Source organism: Beta vulgaris, chromosome 1, assembly GCF_026745355.1.
Source record: "Beta vulgaris subsp. vulgaris cultivar EL10 chromosome 1, EL10.2, whole genome shotgun sequence".
NCBI classification, from domain to species: domain Eukaryota; kingdom Viridiplantae; phylum Streptophyta; class Magnoliopsida; order Caryophyllales; family Amaranthaceae; genus Beta; species Beta vulgaris.
This window is the reverse complement of record NC_079202.1, coordinates 20,669,236-20,685,154: the sequence shown is the minus strand read 5'-3', so window position 1 is coordinate 20,685,154 and position 15,919 is coordinate 20,669,236. Positions and strand designations below refer to the sequence as shown.

The following is a 15,919-nucleotide window of genomic DNA, read 5'->3' as shown; positions in this document are numbered from 1 at the left end:
GTTTAAGAAATAAATAAATAAATGAATTTGAAATTAAGAGAATTCTTTAGAGTTTATATTTCAATTTTAAAGAGAAAAGACAGAAGGTAAATGAACCTAATCCCCCACCCAAAACCACCAATAACCAATAAAAACCCAGAAAACCCGTTTTCTAGGGTTTAACGGGTTAACGGGTTTTCTGGGTTTTTAGCGGTTTTGGGTGGGGGATTAGGTTCGTGGGGTGCCGGAAATTAGTGGAGGGGGGTTGCGGGAAGGGAGGGTGGGTTTTTGGGCTGTTTTGGGTGTCGGGGTGGGGAGGAGAGGGTTAATGTTTGGGCATTTGGGTGGCGCGGCTGGGGGTTTTGGGTGGCGTAATGGGTGGAGGTTTGGGTGGCGCAATGGGTGGTGCTAGGGGTGGGGGAGGGGTGGTGTGGGGTGGGGAGGGTGTTTCGGGGGGATTAAGGGTAGTGGAGGTGGTGTCTTGGTGGTTGGGGGTGGCTGTGGTGTGGATGATTTGTGGGGGTCACTGGGGTCACGTGGGGAAGTCAAGCCGGAGAACGGAAGTCAACAGTCAAAATCCGGCGAGAGGTAGTATTTTACAAACTTTTGTATTTTATTAGGTAGTTTTTCACAACTTTTTTTTATTAGGTAGTTTTTCACAAAATTTTGATTTTAATAGGTACTTTTTTCCAAAAAATTAAATATTGATTACTTTAGAGTTTAGATTGACTCATTACAGCCTCATTATTTATGGTCTTCAGGAAACTCCCATTGCCTCTTCCTACCAGCTCATTCTTAAACTAAAGAGATTTTGTTTATAAAACCTTAGTTTTATTGCAAACCATGAGAAAAAACGACTTAGATGATGAAAACAAGAACCTACTCCCAAAGCTCTTGCCATGGATAATTTGTTGCATAATAGGCATAAAAGCGAAGTAGCTGAAAGGTGAAGATTAATAGCAAAAGCAAGTTAGAAATAATTTTTTTTTAACAACAACAACAACGCCCCAATGCACATGTAAATTATTGTTCATAAACCACTTTCCCACTCTTAAAAGGGTAGGATGATGCATAGTTATAGACTACGTCATACTTTTTTAAGTTGATACTCCTTGCAACTATACAAACGTTGTTCAGTCCGCCTTTTTACGATCTCCAAACCATCATATTATTGTTTTTATTAGTAACTGATAACATCTGCAACATAAGAAAGACTTAAACAACACATGTGAGTATGGAGGTATTATCACTAGTCTAAACAAAAACTAATAAGAACAGTAGAGGAAAATAGAATCAGATAAAATAAATTGACAAAAATTTAGAAGTTTGCACATTAATAACTATCATCAATGTTAAAAGGCATACGCACCTAAGGATTGCATCTACCAACTCCATATATCCGCCTAAGATTAGATAAGTAAGGTAAAAAATAAGATAAAAGTCATAAAACTATTTCTAGAACCAAAATCATCCTTTTATGCATCAATCTGATGTATATTGCCTCTCTTTTTGACTCTTACCATTTGACCTTCACCTGGAGCAAATGGGAATCATTGGGATGTCCTTCTATAATACCCTCAGGGGGTGTTTGTTTAGGGGGATTAGGGGGTGGGAATGGGATATTATATCCCCATGGGTAGATATCCCATGTTTGTTTGAGGGGATATCTAAATTTCCATGTGAAGGGGAATGGGATTAAACCCCTCTTATCCCACCAAAATAAAGACAGGGAGGGGGCATGTATTAAGGAGGGGGATTATTTCTAGTTATGTTAAAAGGCGAATTTACCCTTCATTAAAATATACTTCACCAATATTGTTTGCTCTTCTTTTACTATCCTTCATTAAAATGGGTAAATTTGTAATTTAGCAATATATTCCCTACTTAAGTACCTCATACCAAACATGGGATAATAATATTCCCAACATAATCCCACTAACATACCAAACAAGGGATTGGGATATATTTAATGAATTCCCACCTTCTAACTCCCATTCCCAATCACATCCTCTAATCCCCAAACTCCCAATCGCTCATACCAAGATTCACCAAACTCAGTAACAAACCAACTCATGGAGCCCGTCACAATGGGTTTTCCTTCACAATTCTTCAAAAAAGCCTCAAGGATTAGATAACCACCTACAGGAATTACACCCCTTAGAGCATGGCCAATGGATGATCCCAAATTTGGGATCATCAGTTACTTTATTCATTTCTCACTCTTCCACCTCATTCATGATCTATAATTAATTTTTATGATCTCTTGACCTCCAATGGATGATCTATAATTTTAGATCTTCACATTCTCTTTCCTACTTTTACCATGTCCCACCATATATTCTCTCTCCTCAATCTCCTTCCAATCCCATCTTTTTTCATTTTTTATGAGTTATTTAAGAATTAATTAATGATTATTCAATATAAATAATTTTTATGTTAGTGACTAAAAACTATTAGTAAAAATAATTTCGTTAATGTGGGGTAGATAAATAAAGAAAGGAAACAAATATGACTTTCATTAACAAAACGAGCTCACAAATAAGATGTGTAAAAACAGCTCAATATTAGTCTCTATTTATAGAAAAAAAAAAAATATAATTGTTGGTGTTTTTTTTTTTTTTTAAAATAATTAAAAACTGACAATATGTCCGGTGCAGAAATTTACAACGTTAACAATTACAAATAAACCTAGCCGTTAGATTGGAGAAATGAGGGGCGTTGGATGGCTGTCATGTAGCAGTGGACCCCACTTCATTTTTAGCCTCCTCTCCCTTGTGCCATGTGGCAATGAACTCCCCTTTGCCTTGGCATTTTGAGATCTTTCCCACGATCTGAGCAATATTCTCTTTCCTTCTATTTTTTCTCTTTCTTATTTGTTTAATGGGTTTTATTGTCTCTTTCTTGATGATCCAATTTATGGATCAACCAATGGCTATACTCTTAGCATAGCAAACAACGGAAAATGAGAGGAAAAGGAAAACTAATTTTCATGAAAAATATTTTACACACTACCAAACGGAGCATGAATCCAACTGATTGCAACTGAATTGAAAATAAGATGGAGAGAACATGCTAGGAATAATAATCCTATTTATATGATAATATTTAGAATTCTAACAGATCATCGATGTACAATAAGCTATTACTAGTCTCATATGCATATTTATGTTAATATATAAGTTCTTACTTTTTAATTGTTTGAAATTGCTTTAGTTAGATTAGTTTCATTTTCAATCAAAAATATCTCTTTTAAGCATATTACTCTCTCCGTTTCCTAAAGATCTTCCCACTTACTGTTCCTACAGATACCAAGGAAAATCAAGTTGTGTGGGGCATGGTATGAGTAAAGTAGGAGAGAGAAAGGGGTTAATATAAATAAACAAATAAAAAGGGGTTAAAGTAGGAGAGAGAAATAGAGTAAAATTGAATTGATAATGTAATGGTGGACCATATGATAGTGACATGAGAGGGTAAATAGGGAAATTTGTTTTGCCAAATAAGGAATAAAGCAAAAGAGGGAAGATCTTTTGGAAACACCCTTAAACGGAAAGAGGGAAGATCTTTAGGAAACGAAGGGAGTATTTTGGAAAATATTTTATGTGTACATTATATGTTATTATAAATTAAACAATCTTAAGTTTCCTTATCAGTTATTACACATAAATATAGATCAAGAAAGAATTGAATATTTTATAGTTAGCATTTTTTTAATAAGTAAAGGGTAGAATAGTAATTTTACAAGACGACATCGTAGCTCATCACTTTGCTTATATAATAGAGATAAACTCGTCAATTTATATTACATTTTCGGGTGTTGTGCATAAAAAAAAATGAGTTTTGCTATTTGACGCCCTAAATTTTTTTACTAACACCCTAAATACATTGTATTTTTATACGATATTTAGTACTTTACCTTTTCTGTTCCTTACTCGCATATAGTCTTAAACTACATAGGTATATAGCCTATATGCGAGTACCACTCCAAAAACGCTCACGGTGCCGGTGCCCAACTCATAAGCAAATTGAATTCCTTTAGAACCTCTGGAATCTGGAACCTCTCATATGTCATACGCAAAGCTCGAACTGCAGAAGCTCGTTCCAGGTTCTTGTTTTGTTCCTTAGATGAATCTACTTGTTTTGTTGCGGATTTTGGTGTGGAATTGCGATTTTTGAGATCTACTTCATGTGATTATTCATGCGATTGGTTTTATGCTATTTGTTTCATGAATTCAACTTATTTTTTCTTTCTCATACATGCTATCTCATGTTTTTAGTGATAATTTACATGTTATAAACTTATGACTCGAGTTTCTGGTTTAACTTCTTATCTCATCTTTGTTTCATGGAAGTAAATGATAAGAAAATTTATGTTACAATTTGTAGATGCGCATATTTGTGTTCACTTGTTCTTGTTTAATTTCATGAGATTAATTTTTCAAGTGTTGTGGCTGGAAATCAGTAATGAACCTGTCATCCCCGGGCCCAGGGCGGCCGCCCCTCTTGCCCTGGCTCAGGGACGGGCCTGAGATTTAGTAAATGATCTATATTTAACTACAAATGTTATATATTGAATCATAAATGTGTATATAGAATCATTAAGTTTGCACATGAAAAGCAGGTATCATATTATCTATCTTAGTTATAGAAGATGGTGAATTTTTGTATACAACATTCAGAATTATACACCATTTGTACATGTTTAGAATGTTTCTGAATTAGGCACAACCACTTATTAGTGCCTAGGTTGCGCCAAGAATTAGAGAAAGGTAAAAATATGCTTCTATTACAAAAGCTACTCTATATATGCCACTTGTTTACATTGTTTTTTTAGATCAATGCCATTTGTTTACGTTGCACTGACTTTTAAGGAATTAGGTTTTGTTATCTTTGAAGGTAGACAGATAGAACATAGAGTAAAACCTTGATTTTTGTGTAATCGATTAAAGTTGGCTCTTGATATACCTGAACAAGCAAAGTACTCGCAGATGTGCTTGACACAACTTGCTTATGCAATAGGAATTCTGTCTCATTTTTTTTTTTCCTTCAGTGTGTGATGAAGGGCTAAGCTAGGTGTGTTATTTTTCTATGGATGGCGACTTTACGCTTAGATATTTGCAGTTGGCAAGTTTTTCCATAGAATTAGAGCTGGTATCTGCGGTGTTTGTGCACTGGAGTTGCTCACTTTTTGTTATATTACTCATTCTTAGTACTAAGGGAGCATTTGGTTAGGGGTGTTAGGAAAGGAACAGGGTTTCCAAGCTTGTGTTTCCCTTACTTATGTTTGGGTTGGTGGGTTATTCTTTTCCTTTTACCCATTTTTCAGTTTTGAATTCCTCTACTTCCCCTTAGATTGTTCCCTATCCCCCCTAAGGTTTTGAATTCCTCCAAATCCCTCTACAACAGAACCACTATTGACCACTATCACCGCTGATAGCACCCCATCCTTGTAGCTAAGCCGCCACCACCCTTGTAGCCACGCCGCCTGATGTATTTATTCTTCAAGAATCAAATACTTGTGCGGAAGCTAAGTAAAACAATTCAATAACAATGAAACTCAAACAAGTAATTCGAACCAAAGTAACCAGGATAGATTTAGGCTATTCAATGATAAAGACTAAGTCACCACAAGGAATAACACTAAGGGTTTTGAATGCATAAAGGCTAAGCCACCAACACTCAAGAGGGTTTGTAAACAATCAATGTTTAACACAAAGCTCAAAGCTCACGAAAATTCTTATTAATCTGTAGAGAATTTCGACTTACATAGCTTTATATTTATACTACTTGACAAAAACATAAACCTAGTAGGATTAGGACAAATCCCTAATTCCTAGACTCCTTAGACTTTTTGAATCATGTAAAATCCATCGTTTTAAGAACGTAGGCAAAACCATGATTCCTAATTCAACTCTAACTAGGAAAGCAATTAAAGATATGAATCCTAATAGAATTAGGATCCTCATAGACATGTTAGAAACACACGCCTATTCACTACCTAGGTTAGTTAGCAAACATGCTACTACCTTAGTAGTCATTCCCATGAAGAGTCCTCCATGTACATCAATTGAGCCAAGGTTTAAGGAGATACTCTTGTATGCAAGTGCTAGAAATGCTCCTGTATCATCGCCACCACCCCTATAGCTAAACCGCCACCACCACCCTCCACCTGAGTCGCCACCCCTCTGCTCGAAAATACCGTGACTCCACCACCCCGCATTCCCCAACCAACCTCGAAATTAAAGCACCACCCTTTAGGCATTTACCCACCCAAATTCATCCCAACCCTTGTAACCACCACTACTACCACCAAAACCACCTGCCGAAACCACCATCTTTACCCACCGAAACCTCACCCACCTCTGAAACAACCACCCCCCCGCCAATGAAAACACCAACCTCACACCCAAATCATCGGAGCTACATGAGGAGACGGAGAAAGAAAAATCAGCTAAAGCCCTTCGACCGGTCAACGAGAGGAAGAGAAAAGAAGTTCGGCGGTTGTGTGGTGGACGCCGGTGCCAGCGTCCATTACTTATAGTCGACGTTGGTGTTGATGTAAGTGAGAGAAAGAGATGGTTGGGAGAGAGAAGAACAGGGAGATGGAGAGGGAGAAGGAGAGGGAAGGAGGAGAAGAATTCAGTATTTGTAACCCTTTCTCTTGCCTAACCAAACATGCTGGTAAATTGAGGTGTCTGGGGATCCTTTCCTTTCTTAACCCGTATTTGATTCCTTTTCCTTTTCCCTCTTCCAACCAAACGCCCCCCTAAGAAGTTATTTCCTTATTATATATAGCCTTAGGGATTTTGAGCGAGACTGACATATATATGATGACAAGATTCTTTCTTTACAAACTTTTCACTTTGTAACTCTGCTCCTTAATTTCAAGTCAATAAGATAATATTGGCTGAGTTTTTCTTCATCAATTAGTTCAGGACATGCTGCTCAGTCGTCACTTTTGGGAGATCATTGTTTTCTCTTGAGCTGCTCTTCCCATTTCTCTGAAAAAGTACTCAACTTGAGCCCTTGTTGTGTCTCTGGCATGACTTTTCTCTGGAAGTTCTAATGAAAATGGAAAATCTAATAATTTTGTAATGACAATAAGAGGAAAATGTATTGGGTTATATTGATGCAAGAGGATCGGTGGAGGGTGAATTTATTTATGATGGCAAAAGACTAGTGAAGAATCTTTTGCTCTGATTTGCTATCTTGCTTTGAGAGTGTCAGACAGTGCTGGTACACTCTCCTTCCTTTTGTCAGTTGCCAGTACAAGCTTTACAACATTGCTTCCGCAGGTAATTGACCAGTGAAGTGAGCTTTGGTTGATAAGGATGCCTTAAGGTGATTTGCAAGAGTCTTGGTTGATTTGATACTGCCCCCTAGCTCTCCTTCTGGAAGGACTCAGACACTAGTCTAGTTATCCTATCTCAGCTTTTTTTTCCTTCTACTATATGTGGCATTTGGATTTACTTTCACTTTTACTTCTGCGGGCAGAAGTAGTTTGGAATTCCTCTATTATTTGCTAGTGATCAACATCTCCGAAGTCTTAGCACTGCATTGTAATTTTTCTGGGAGTATGGCCTTATAGACTAAGCACAATGGTCAATGACCGACAACAAGGGAGGTTTATAGATGGCATTTGCTATTCATTGAAACACATGCTGCCTTGAAGCCCTTGAAACTACTTGCCAGTAAAGGAGGAAAGAGAGGAGGGCTTGGGGGATCAAGATGAAACAGTTTTCAAATGCTCATTTGCTTAAAGTGATGAATTTATTATACTCCCTTTTTTTTTTTCTAAATGAGTCATGTTTTTTTCCTTTGAAATCTAACTTTGGCAATAAATTGCTTATAAATTTCTCTCAACCTGTTTTTTTTAAATATATTTTACTTGCTTATCCGCGGTCTCTAATGAACGTATTTGATCTTAATATCCTCTAGTTACGCATCTAATAACATTGAAAAAGTTGATAATGCGAAATCTACATCAAAACAAATTCAACAAGACCCTAAATGATGGGCAATAAAGTGAAAAGGAACACTCTGTAGTATAATCTTTATATTTATACATATTAGTAAAAAAAGATATGGTTACCTTAGAAAAGAAAATGGATCAACTAATAGATAACGGAGGGAGTATCATAAAAAATTGTGTCTCTAGATTCGGAACTAATAATACTGTCCCAAAATTATATTTATAATTTGAGGGAAATTTATGGTTAAAGCTTGATCTCGGAAAAAGACACCACTTATCTGGAAGCATCAACCAGAGGGAGTGCATAAATGACATGTAAAGTGGATGGTTTGGTTTTTTTGCTATGCCTGCGATCTGTGTAGTTAAGATCCTTGTACCTTCGCATGTGAAGGATGTTTTGAAATTGTGTTCTTTCAGTAACTTTCTTTTGTTCTTTGTTCTTTGAAATTGTGTACTTAAAATTTATTCTTTGTCCCAAGTGTCGGTTCTTGGCTACTTATTGTTGGTAACTTGTAATATGAGTTTGATGGTTTGCTGTTGCTAAATCACATTTCTCAATAGGTTAAATTTTAGTGAGTATTTGAAGTTGACGAATCTGATATGGAAGAGAATTCTCCGGCTCTGAACCCGACTTCAGTTGTTGTTACTGGAACAGCTCGAGAAGGAACAGTTGGACCTGCTATTGGCCATGTTGACATTGGTGTAAGCGAATCTGCTTACTTGTTTAGAGTTGCACTTCCTGGTGTTAGAAAGGACAATTGTAAGATTCTTTCCTTTTTTTTCTTATCACTTATATTTTGATTTTTTAAGCCATACCGCTGGCAACTAGATGAGGTTGGATTCGCTTTGTGGCTCAGTTATATTTGTTGTAATGAACTGAACCTGATACATTTAACAAACAAGAATCTATAACTAGATCTGACTTGTTGCTCAATTAGTGACCTGAACATAACCCCATTAATCATCAAGTTCAAAAAATGACTAACCAGATCTGACTTGTTGCTTAATTGGTGACCTGTACTTAACCGCATTAATCATTAAGTTCAAAAAATGACGAACCTTCAGACATGTCTAGCATGGATTTAACTACTGATGTATTTCAATTTCAACAGCTATTTGTTCACCTGTGAGACCTTGTTATGTCAGGGATATCTATTTTGTTTGCTCAAATTTTCAGTTTTCTTGCATTTGGTTTTCCTTTTGTGCTTTAGTCATGGGAATCAAATGTTAAACTGGGCTAAAAAGCAGCATTGACATTGAAAGCTCGTGTTTGCAGGTGATTTGAGCTGTGAGATTGAACGTGATGGGAAGGTTCATCTTCAAGGAGTTATAACAGGTGGAGAACTAGCTAAAAAGAATCCTAAAACTGAGTATCACATGAATGTGGCACAGTTGAGCCCACCAGGACCGTTCACCATATCTTTCAAGCTGCCTGGTCCTGTTGACCCGAGGTTGTTCTCACCGACTTTCAGGTCAGATGGTATTTTGGAAGGTGTTGTGATGAAATACAGGGCACCTGGTGTACCACCATGTGGTAATCAGTTTGATCCTGTGTGAGCAGTAGAATTCCTCCCTAAATTTCTAAGTAGATACTGAATTTGCATGTAAAGATTCATTTTCTTATAGGTCGCAAGATTAGCATAGTCTGAACTTAGTCAGTCCTCGATAGGTTAGCTGGATAGTAGTTGGTAGAGTTGCTCATAATGTGACAGAGTTGCTGTCTGGTCTTAGGATTTTAACTTATCATCTTCTGATTGTATACCACTTAAAACATGTTGGGCCTTGGCTAATCTGTTGCAGTTGATTTTCTCTGTTAGCAATATTTGTGAAATTGAATCTCGTATTTTTCTCTGCTCTGGCCTTTTGTGACCTATCTACGTGAACTAAAGACCATTAGTTTTTTGGTAGGATATGTAGGGGGTCTTTGTCATCGTTTGTGTGGATGAGAAAATATGGAGGGAAAGGAAGGGGAGGGAGAGGGAACTATATCCTCTTGTTTGCTCATGGAAATAGAGAAATGGAGGGAGAGGAAGAGAATTTGGAAAGATCCAGTTTCTTTTCCCTTTGTTTAATGTTAACCATGAGATATGTTGTCCATTGTCTCATTTCAGAAGACAATAGCATCCGGAAGACTTTGACATCTATTGAAGTCTTGACTTATGCAGGGAGAAAGACATCTGAGTCTGGTCTTTGACTCTTAAATCCAAACAGGAACTGAATTCTGGAGATTCAAAGTTAGGCGTTATGAGCTGAATCTGACATCGGTGTAAATGTGTAATACAGTGTATGTGTAACCAAGCCCAGACTTGATAGAGATATGACTTTGACTAATAGTTGAAAAGTATGCCAAATCTGTAAGGACCACAAATTGTTAGTACCAATTTAGGATCAGTTTAAAGATAAGTGTACGTTAAGATGATAAAATCTCGTGCTTTGAATTTTGAACCAACTTTCTTTCAGAGAGGGATGGGTAGAGTCTAAAGGGAGAAGGTTGTGGCTGGCAGTTGACTTGCTGCTTTCTTCATCTTTTGACGCCATTAATAATGTTATTTAATGTCTACTACCATATGTTCCACTTACTTTGACAAGTATGCGATTTTGTTTATAAGATTATTGATTATTTGGGGTGACCAACATCGTTACTTACTCGTAACCTGTTTGTATTTTTTTTTTTAGCCATAAAGAAAACTACGGAAGAACCTAAGGATCTGGGAAAAAGTGAAATTAGGAGATTCAAAATTGTAACAAAGATTAGGAGTAGTGTAACCACGATGTTCCATCCAATCAGTAGCAGAGTTGGCATCACAATAAGGGTATGGATGGACCAGGGAATTTCCCAAATTCGTTTAATAGCTTGAATAATTGATAAATTATCACCTTCTATTATGATATTTTTTTACTCCCAGAAACACAACTCCCTTAATACCTTCTCTTAAACCCCAAGCCTCAGCCACTAAAATAGACAAATGTTGAGGGATAGAATTAGCACGACTAAGCAAAATCTTACCATAAGAGTTTCGAAGGACAAATCCATAGGCTGAACTGCCATCTTGTAATTTAAAACCATCAAAATTAAGTTTTACAAAATGGGCTGGAGGAGGAGGCTAGGAGATTAGCCCTCCGAGCACTATTTTTATTGTGCCTGGTGCTAGAACTATTGGCATGGCCTGACCCAGGAGGCAGAAAATCAGCCTTATCTAATTTTGTAATTAAATTTTTAATCATCTCTCCTAAAGCTCTCGAAGAGAAACCTTCTTGACGGAAAACAGTATGATTTCTAACATACCAAATGAACCACTAGACAATGGCATAAACTTGTATATATCCTGAGTTGTGCACCTGGATTTAAGGGAACTTAGTTAGCAAATGAATGAGAAGAATCAAAACTAGGAAGGGCAGACACAGTCCCATTTGCAGTCATAATTTCTACCTCCTCTTTACTAAAAGGGCATTCAAGGAAAAGATGTTAATCAGTCTCAGCATGAAAATTGCAAAAAACACATTCTAACGGGAGATACACATGACTGATTTCTAATCTCTTTTTTGTGGGTAATCCGTTCTGACAAATTTTCCAAGGAAAAAAAAATTGATTTTAGGAGGGATCACTAGTGGAAAAATAAGGAAGGGTTGTGGTTAAAACGGCCCTAAGGACTGCGTTTTTGGCCAGCAGCCCTTTCCATAGCAGCCCTTTGGCGAAAATGAAGGGCTGCGGTTTTTGATCGCAACCCTTCACTACGAAGGGCTGTGGTTTGGGCCCAAACCACAACCCTTCCGTATTGGAAGGACTGCGGTTTTGGGCCCAAACCACAACCCTTTTTACAAATTAAGGGCTGCGGTTTTCATGAAAACCGCAGCCCTTGTGACCCTAAAAAAACAATTTTTTTTTTTTTGCTTTTTTAGTCCTAAATGATCCCCAAACAGTTTTATATATATATAAGTATCATTTTCCATTGCAAATCATATTTTTATACAAATATAACAAAAAAAACTATCTAATCAGGAACTTCAACTAGAGTCTTTCTAGTTATCTTTTAGATTCCACCTAACATACAAAATAAATCTTGTAAGCAAGCAAACAAGAACTAGCATTCTAGCAACCACACTGCAATCTTGAGAGTAGAAACTTGTCTGATGAAAGGGCAATTCGAAACTACAACAAGTTCGACTTCAAAAATGAAAAGGAAAGGCTTTAACAGCGGACTAGTCTATTCAAGCCATAGAAATAAGACAATATGACCAGTATTTGACCAAGATAATTCACAGCCTCCTTCCCCTTCTTCCTCCCTTTATGTACGTACTGTCTGTTGGGATGGGAGTCACGTCCTCTCGACAAGCGAAAACAAGGATACATAAATACTTAGAATAGATAAAACAGACGAAACTCAAAATAAGCAAGCAAGCATTCTATACACAATCATACATCACTACAACCAGGAACAACTAGTCAGAAGATTGTACAAAGTGTTACACAAAAAGAATTGGAAAATAAACTAAAACACAAGGTTCGATAAGGATGCCACAAAATAAATTTCTGTAAAGAAACTACATGTTAATTGTAATGAGATACATCACTAATAGTTAACAAGAATTCAATTGGTTCAGAATAAATGATTCTAAACCTCACTTGGAGATAGTGTTACATAAAACAATAGGGAAGTTCTTCATACATAAAGTGTTGCATATAATAAAGAATTTAGTGCATTACTGAGACATTTCTTTATCCAACATTCCAATTAACAAGAGTAAGAGCCTTACCAATACGGCAAATTTTCATGCCTGAACGAGCAAGGGCTCTCAAAGCAGACTGAGCAACAGGTCCAGGAGTCTTGGTTTTGTTTCCTCAAGTAGCACGAAGCTTAATGTGGAGAGCAGTAATTCCAAGTTCCTGTAAATTACAATCAATTCTCCACATTAGCAGGTTGTAGAACATGTAGACATTTTCCTACACAGAAAATCAAATGAGTTTAACCTTGCATCGTTGAGAAACATCTTGAGCTGCAAGCATAGCAGCATACGGGGAAGATTCATCCCTGTCAGCTTTCACCTTCATTCCACCTGAACACACCAATGTAAAATGTCAGAACAGTTTAATAGAAAAGACAAATATTTAGAGAATTCCAGAGATACAAAAAAAATGTCAACAACCACAAAGCATAACCCGTAAAAAAACAATATCAGATCAAAACCAAAGACAACAACAAAAATCCAAAATCAAAATCGAAATTATACCTAAAGCGAATGCGCTTGAGATCATTACCACTATGAATCATGGAAACAGAAGTAATAAGAACACCAGGCTCCACTTGAGCAAACCAAGAAGACCTAAAATTTTAGAATTTGAAATAAGATAAAGAAATACCTGAATTTCCTTCAAATTGAGAAGAAATTCGGAAATGAAGATGATGTACCATTTACGAATCTGATGTAATTGAAGAACCCAGATAATGAGAACGATTACATTGCTTCTGTCAACAATTTCTTCGACGCCATTTCCTTCCCTTGTTAAATCTCACGAATAAAACATCACTTATCAAAACCACGCCAAAAAGCGTCGAACAACATCAAAAATTAATGTAAATTTAGATCTGAAAACAAAATAGAAGAAACAAGAATGAAAAGAAAAAATACGAATTAAATAGAAGAAACATGGAAGTAATTACCAAAAAATTGCACATTTGATGACCTCTTTTGAATGTCGAACATCAAAGAAGAAGAAGATGATGGAGTAGAGATAAAGAGTTCGAACATCGATGTCAGTTAGAAGCTTAGGCCATTAGGGCTGAGTTGAGCGGGTTTTTTTATGAGATTTTAGTCCCGAGTTGAGGAGAAGAAGAAGAGGAGATGAAATGGGAGGAGAGAGAGAGAGAGGGGTGTTTCAACAGCGAGGGAATAAGAATTGGAGGGAGTTTAGGGGCTAGGGAAAATAGAATAATAAAGAATTTAAGGCCCAATAGGGCTGCGGTTGGCCCAAAAACGCAGACCTTCTTACAGTAAGAAAGGCTGCGTTTTCTAGTCAACGGCAACCCTTCACTAGAAAGGGCTGCGGTTGACTAGAAAACGCAACCCTTCTTACTGTAAGACGGGTTGCGTTTTCTAGTTGACCGCACCCCTTCTTGGAAACGAATGCGGTTTTCTTTTAAACCGCAGGCCTTCAAAAAAGAAGGGTTGCGTTTTGAAGAAAACGCAGCCCTTCCAGCACAACCCTTCCTTTTTTTCCCCTAGTGCATTGACAAGTGCCACAACCAATTATAAGTAACCTTAGGGGGGCTGAGCCCAAACCCTTGCAACAAAGCAACTCCAGATTTAACCGAATACTCCCCCTCAGCTGTTAGGCCCCCAAAAACCTTATCTGGCATTCTTAAGAATTTCAGCCACTACATTGGCAGGCACAAATTGAGATAGAAGATGGCTATTCCATTGCCCATTATCCGTTAAGAAGAAACTCACTTTACACTCCTTCGATCCAGGCAGCGGCATATGATTATGAGACAACGGGCAACTAAATACCCAATTATCATTCCAAATAGAGATAGACTCACCATTTCCTACCGTCCATCTAAAACCTTGCTTAAATGGGCTTCTAAGATTCGTGAGCTTTCGCCACTGCCAAGATACATTAGCCTTAGTTTTATAGGAAAACAAACTATCCTGTTTAAGATACTTATTATTGACCAGCTTAACCCATAAATTATTAGGCATTCTAATGCACTTTGGATTCAGAAATGACAACAGCTTTCGCTCTTTGAGCCTTACCAACACCAGAAAAAACTTTTGCAGGGAGTCTTTTAGGACCAGCACCAAACACATTACTAGAGGGACCAAGACAAGGCCTTGAGACATGCCTAGGCCTAGCCTCCACCACATTTGCTTGCTCAGCTGTGGTGGAAGGCATGGCTTACCCAGTAGCATTACCCAAGAATTCAGCTAGCCACTTTTTCTTAGGATTTTGCAACAGTAACACCTTTTTTTTTTTTTTTTTTACGAGTAAGAACTGGACATAACTAAATAGTATAAGCATCACACCCACAAAATGAACACCCCACAGAAAAATCTTCATAACATATTAGATAACCACAATCAACACCACCAACACGTTTAATTTCAGCATACTCAACAAGAGGGACAATAATATCAACTCTAATGCAAGCACGAGCAAACCTTATTTTATGCCTCAACAAAGACCTAAAGTCTAGTTTGATCAAAGAGCTAACAAAATGTACAACCAAGAGCTTAGCAACAGATTCAAAATTAAGTAATTCAGTAGGGAAGCGAGGGATTCTTACCCATAGATCAACCCATTTAATCTCTTCTATAAAGGGATAAAAATGGGCCCTCCAAGGATAAATTACAAACAACTCCCCCATAACATGCCAAGGCCTTTCAGACCAGACAAGAAAGAGATCACCAAGATTAGCAAACTGAATGAGAACCCAATGATTACCCATATCCAGATATTCAACATCACCTTTACAAAAATTCCAGTCAGCCCTAGTTCTTGAAATGATAGTTCTTAAATCAACTGGTTCTCCCAGCATTTTCCCCACAAGACAGGACTAAGACAAATCAACTATGTCACGCTGCACTTGAGGGAGGTCATCTAAAATAAGGGCTTCAGGAAAATAAGGGGGACCAGGAGGGTCAAGAAAAACAACATGCAAGTCAACATTATCAGGCTCAGAAGTAGGAGCACCAACATTAGGGTTAGGACTTTGAGCATCAAGGTTGTTAGTAACAGGTTGGTTATTCAAAACAACCTCTTTAAAGGAAGGAATAGAAGGCATCTTACTAAAATACAAAAAAACAAAGACAAAAGCTATAAATTGCAAGAAGCACTAGAAAATTATAGAAAGAAATTTTAGGATATATTGAAATTGAGATAGAATACCCAATTACCTGAGAACTAGCGTATTTATAGAGAAATTGCTGAATTACCAGTAAGCGATAAATGTACCTTACTCAAAGCACAACAAA

General features: G+C 37.2%; 2 protein-coding genes and 1 long non-coding RNA gene across 3 annotated transcripts; 1 reads left to right on the top strand and 2 right to left on the bottom strand.

Moving 5' to 3' along the window:
* Nucleotides 1-3,929: 3,929 nt before the first annotated feature.
* Nucleotides 3,930-9,799, top strand: LOC104900845 (hypothetical protein). Its single transcript, XM_010688375.4, has 3 exons — nt 3,930-4,081; nt 8,510-8,708; nt 9,225-9,799. Exons 2-3 carry the CDS (start codon nt 8,549-8,551, stop codon nt 9,503-9,505), a joined length of 441 nt encoding a protein of 146 aa, XP_010686677.1. The 5' UTR covers nt 3,930-4,081; nt 8,510-8,548; the 3' UTR covers nt 9,506-9,799.
* Nucleotides 9,800-11,947: 2,148 nt separating this feature from the next.
* Nucleotides 11,948-13,371, bottom strand: LOC109135937 (uncharacterized). The gene is made up of 4 exons (XR_002040798.3): nt 13,357-13,371; nt 12,918-13,270; nt 12,704-12,833; nt 11,948-12,273 (listed from the first exon to the last, which is right to left on the bottom strand). It is a non-coding gene; the product is annotated as an uncharacterized LOC109135937 (long non-coding RNA).
* Nucleotides 13,372-14,949: 1,578 nt separating this feature from the next.
* On the bottom strand, nt 14,950-15,483 carry LOC104901219 (uncharacterized). The gene has a single exon (XM_010688767.2). It carries the CDS (start codon nt 15,481-15,483, stop codon nt 14,950-14,952), a length of 534 nt encoding a protein of 177 aa, XP_010687069.2.
* Nucleotides 15,484-15,919: the final 436 nt, after the last annotated feature.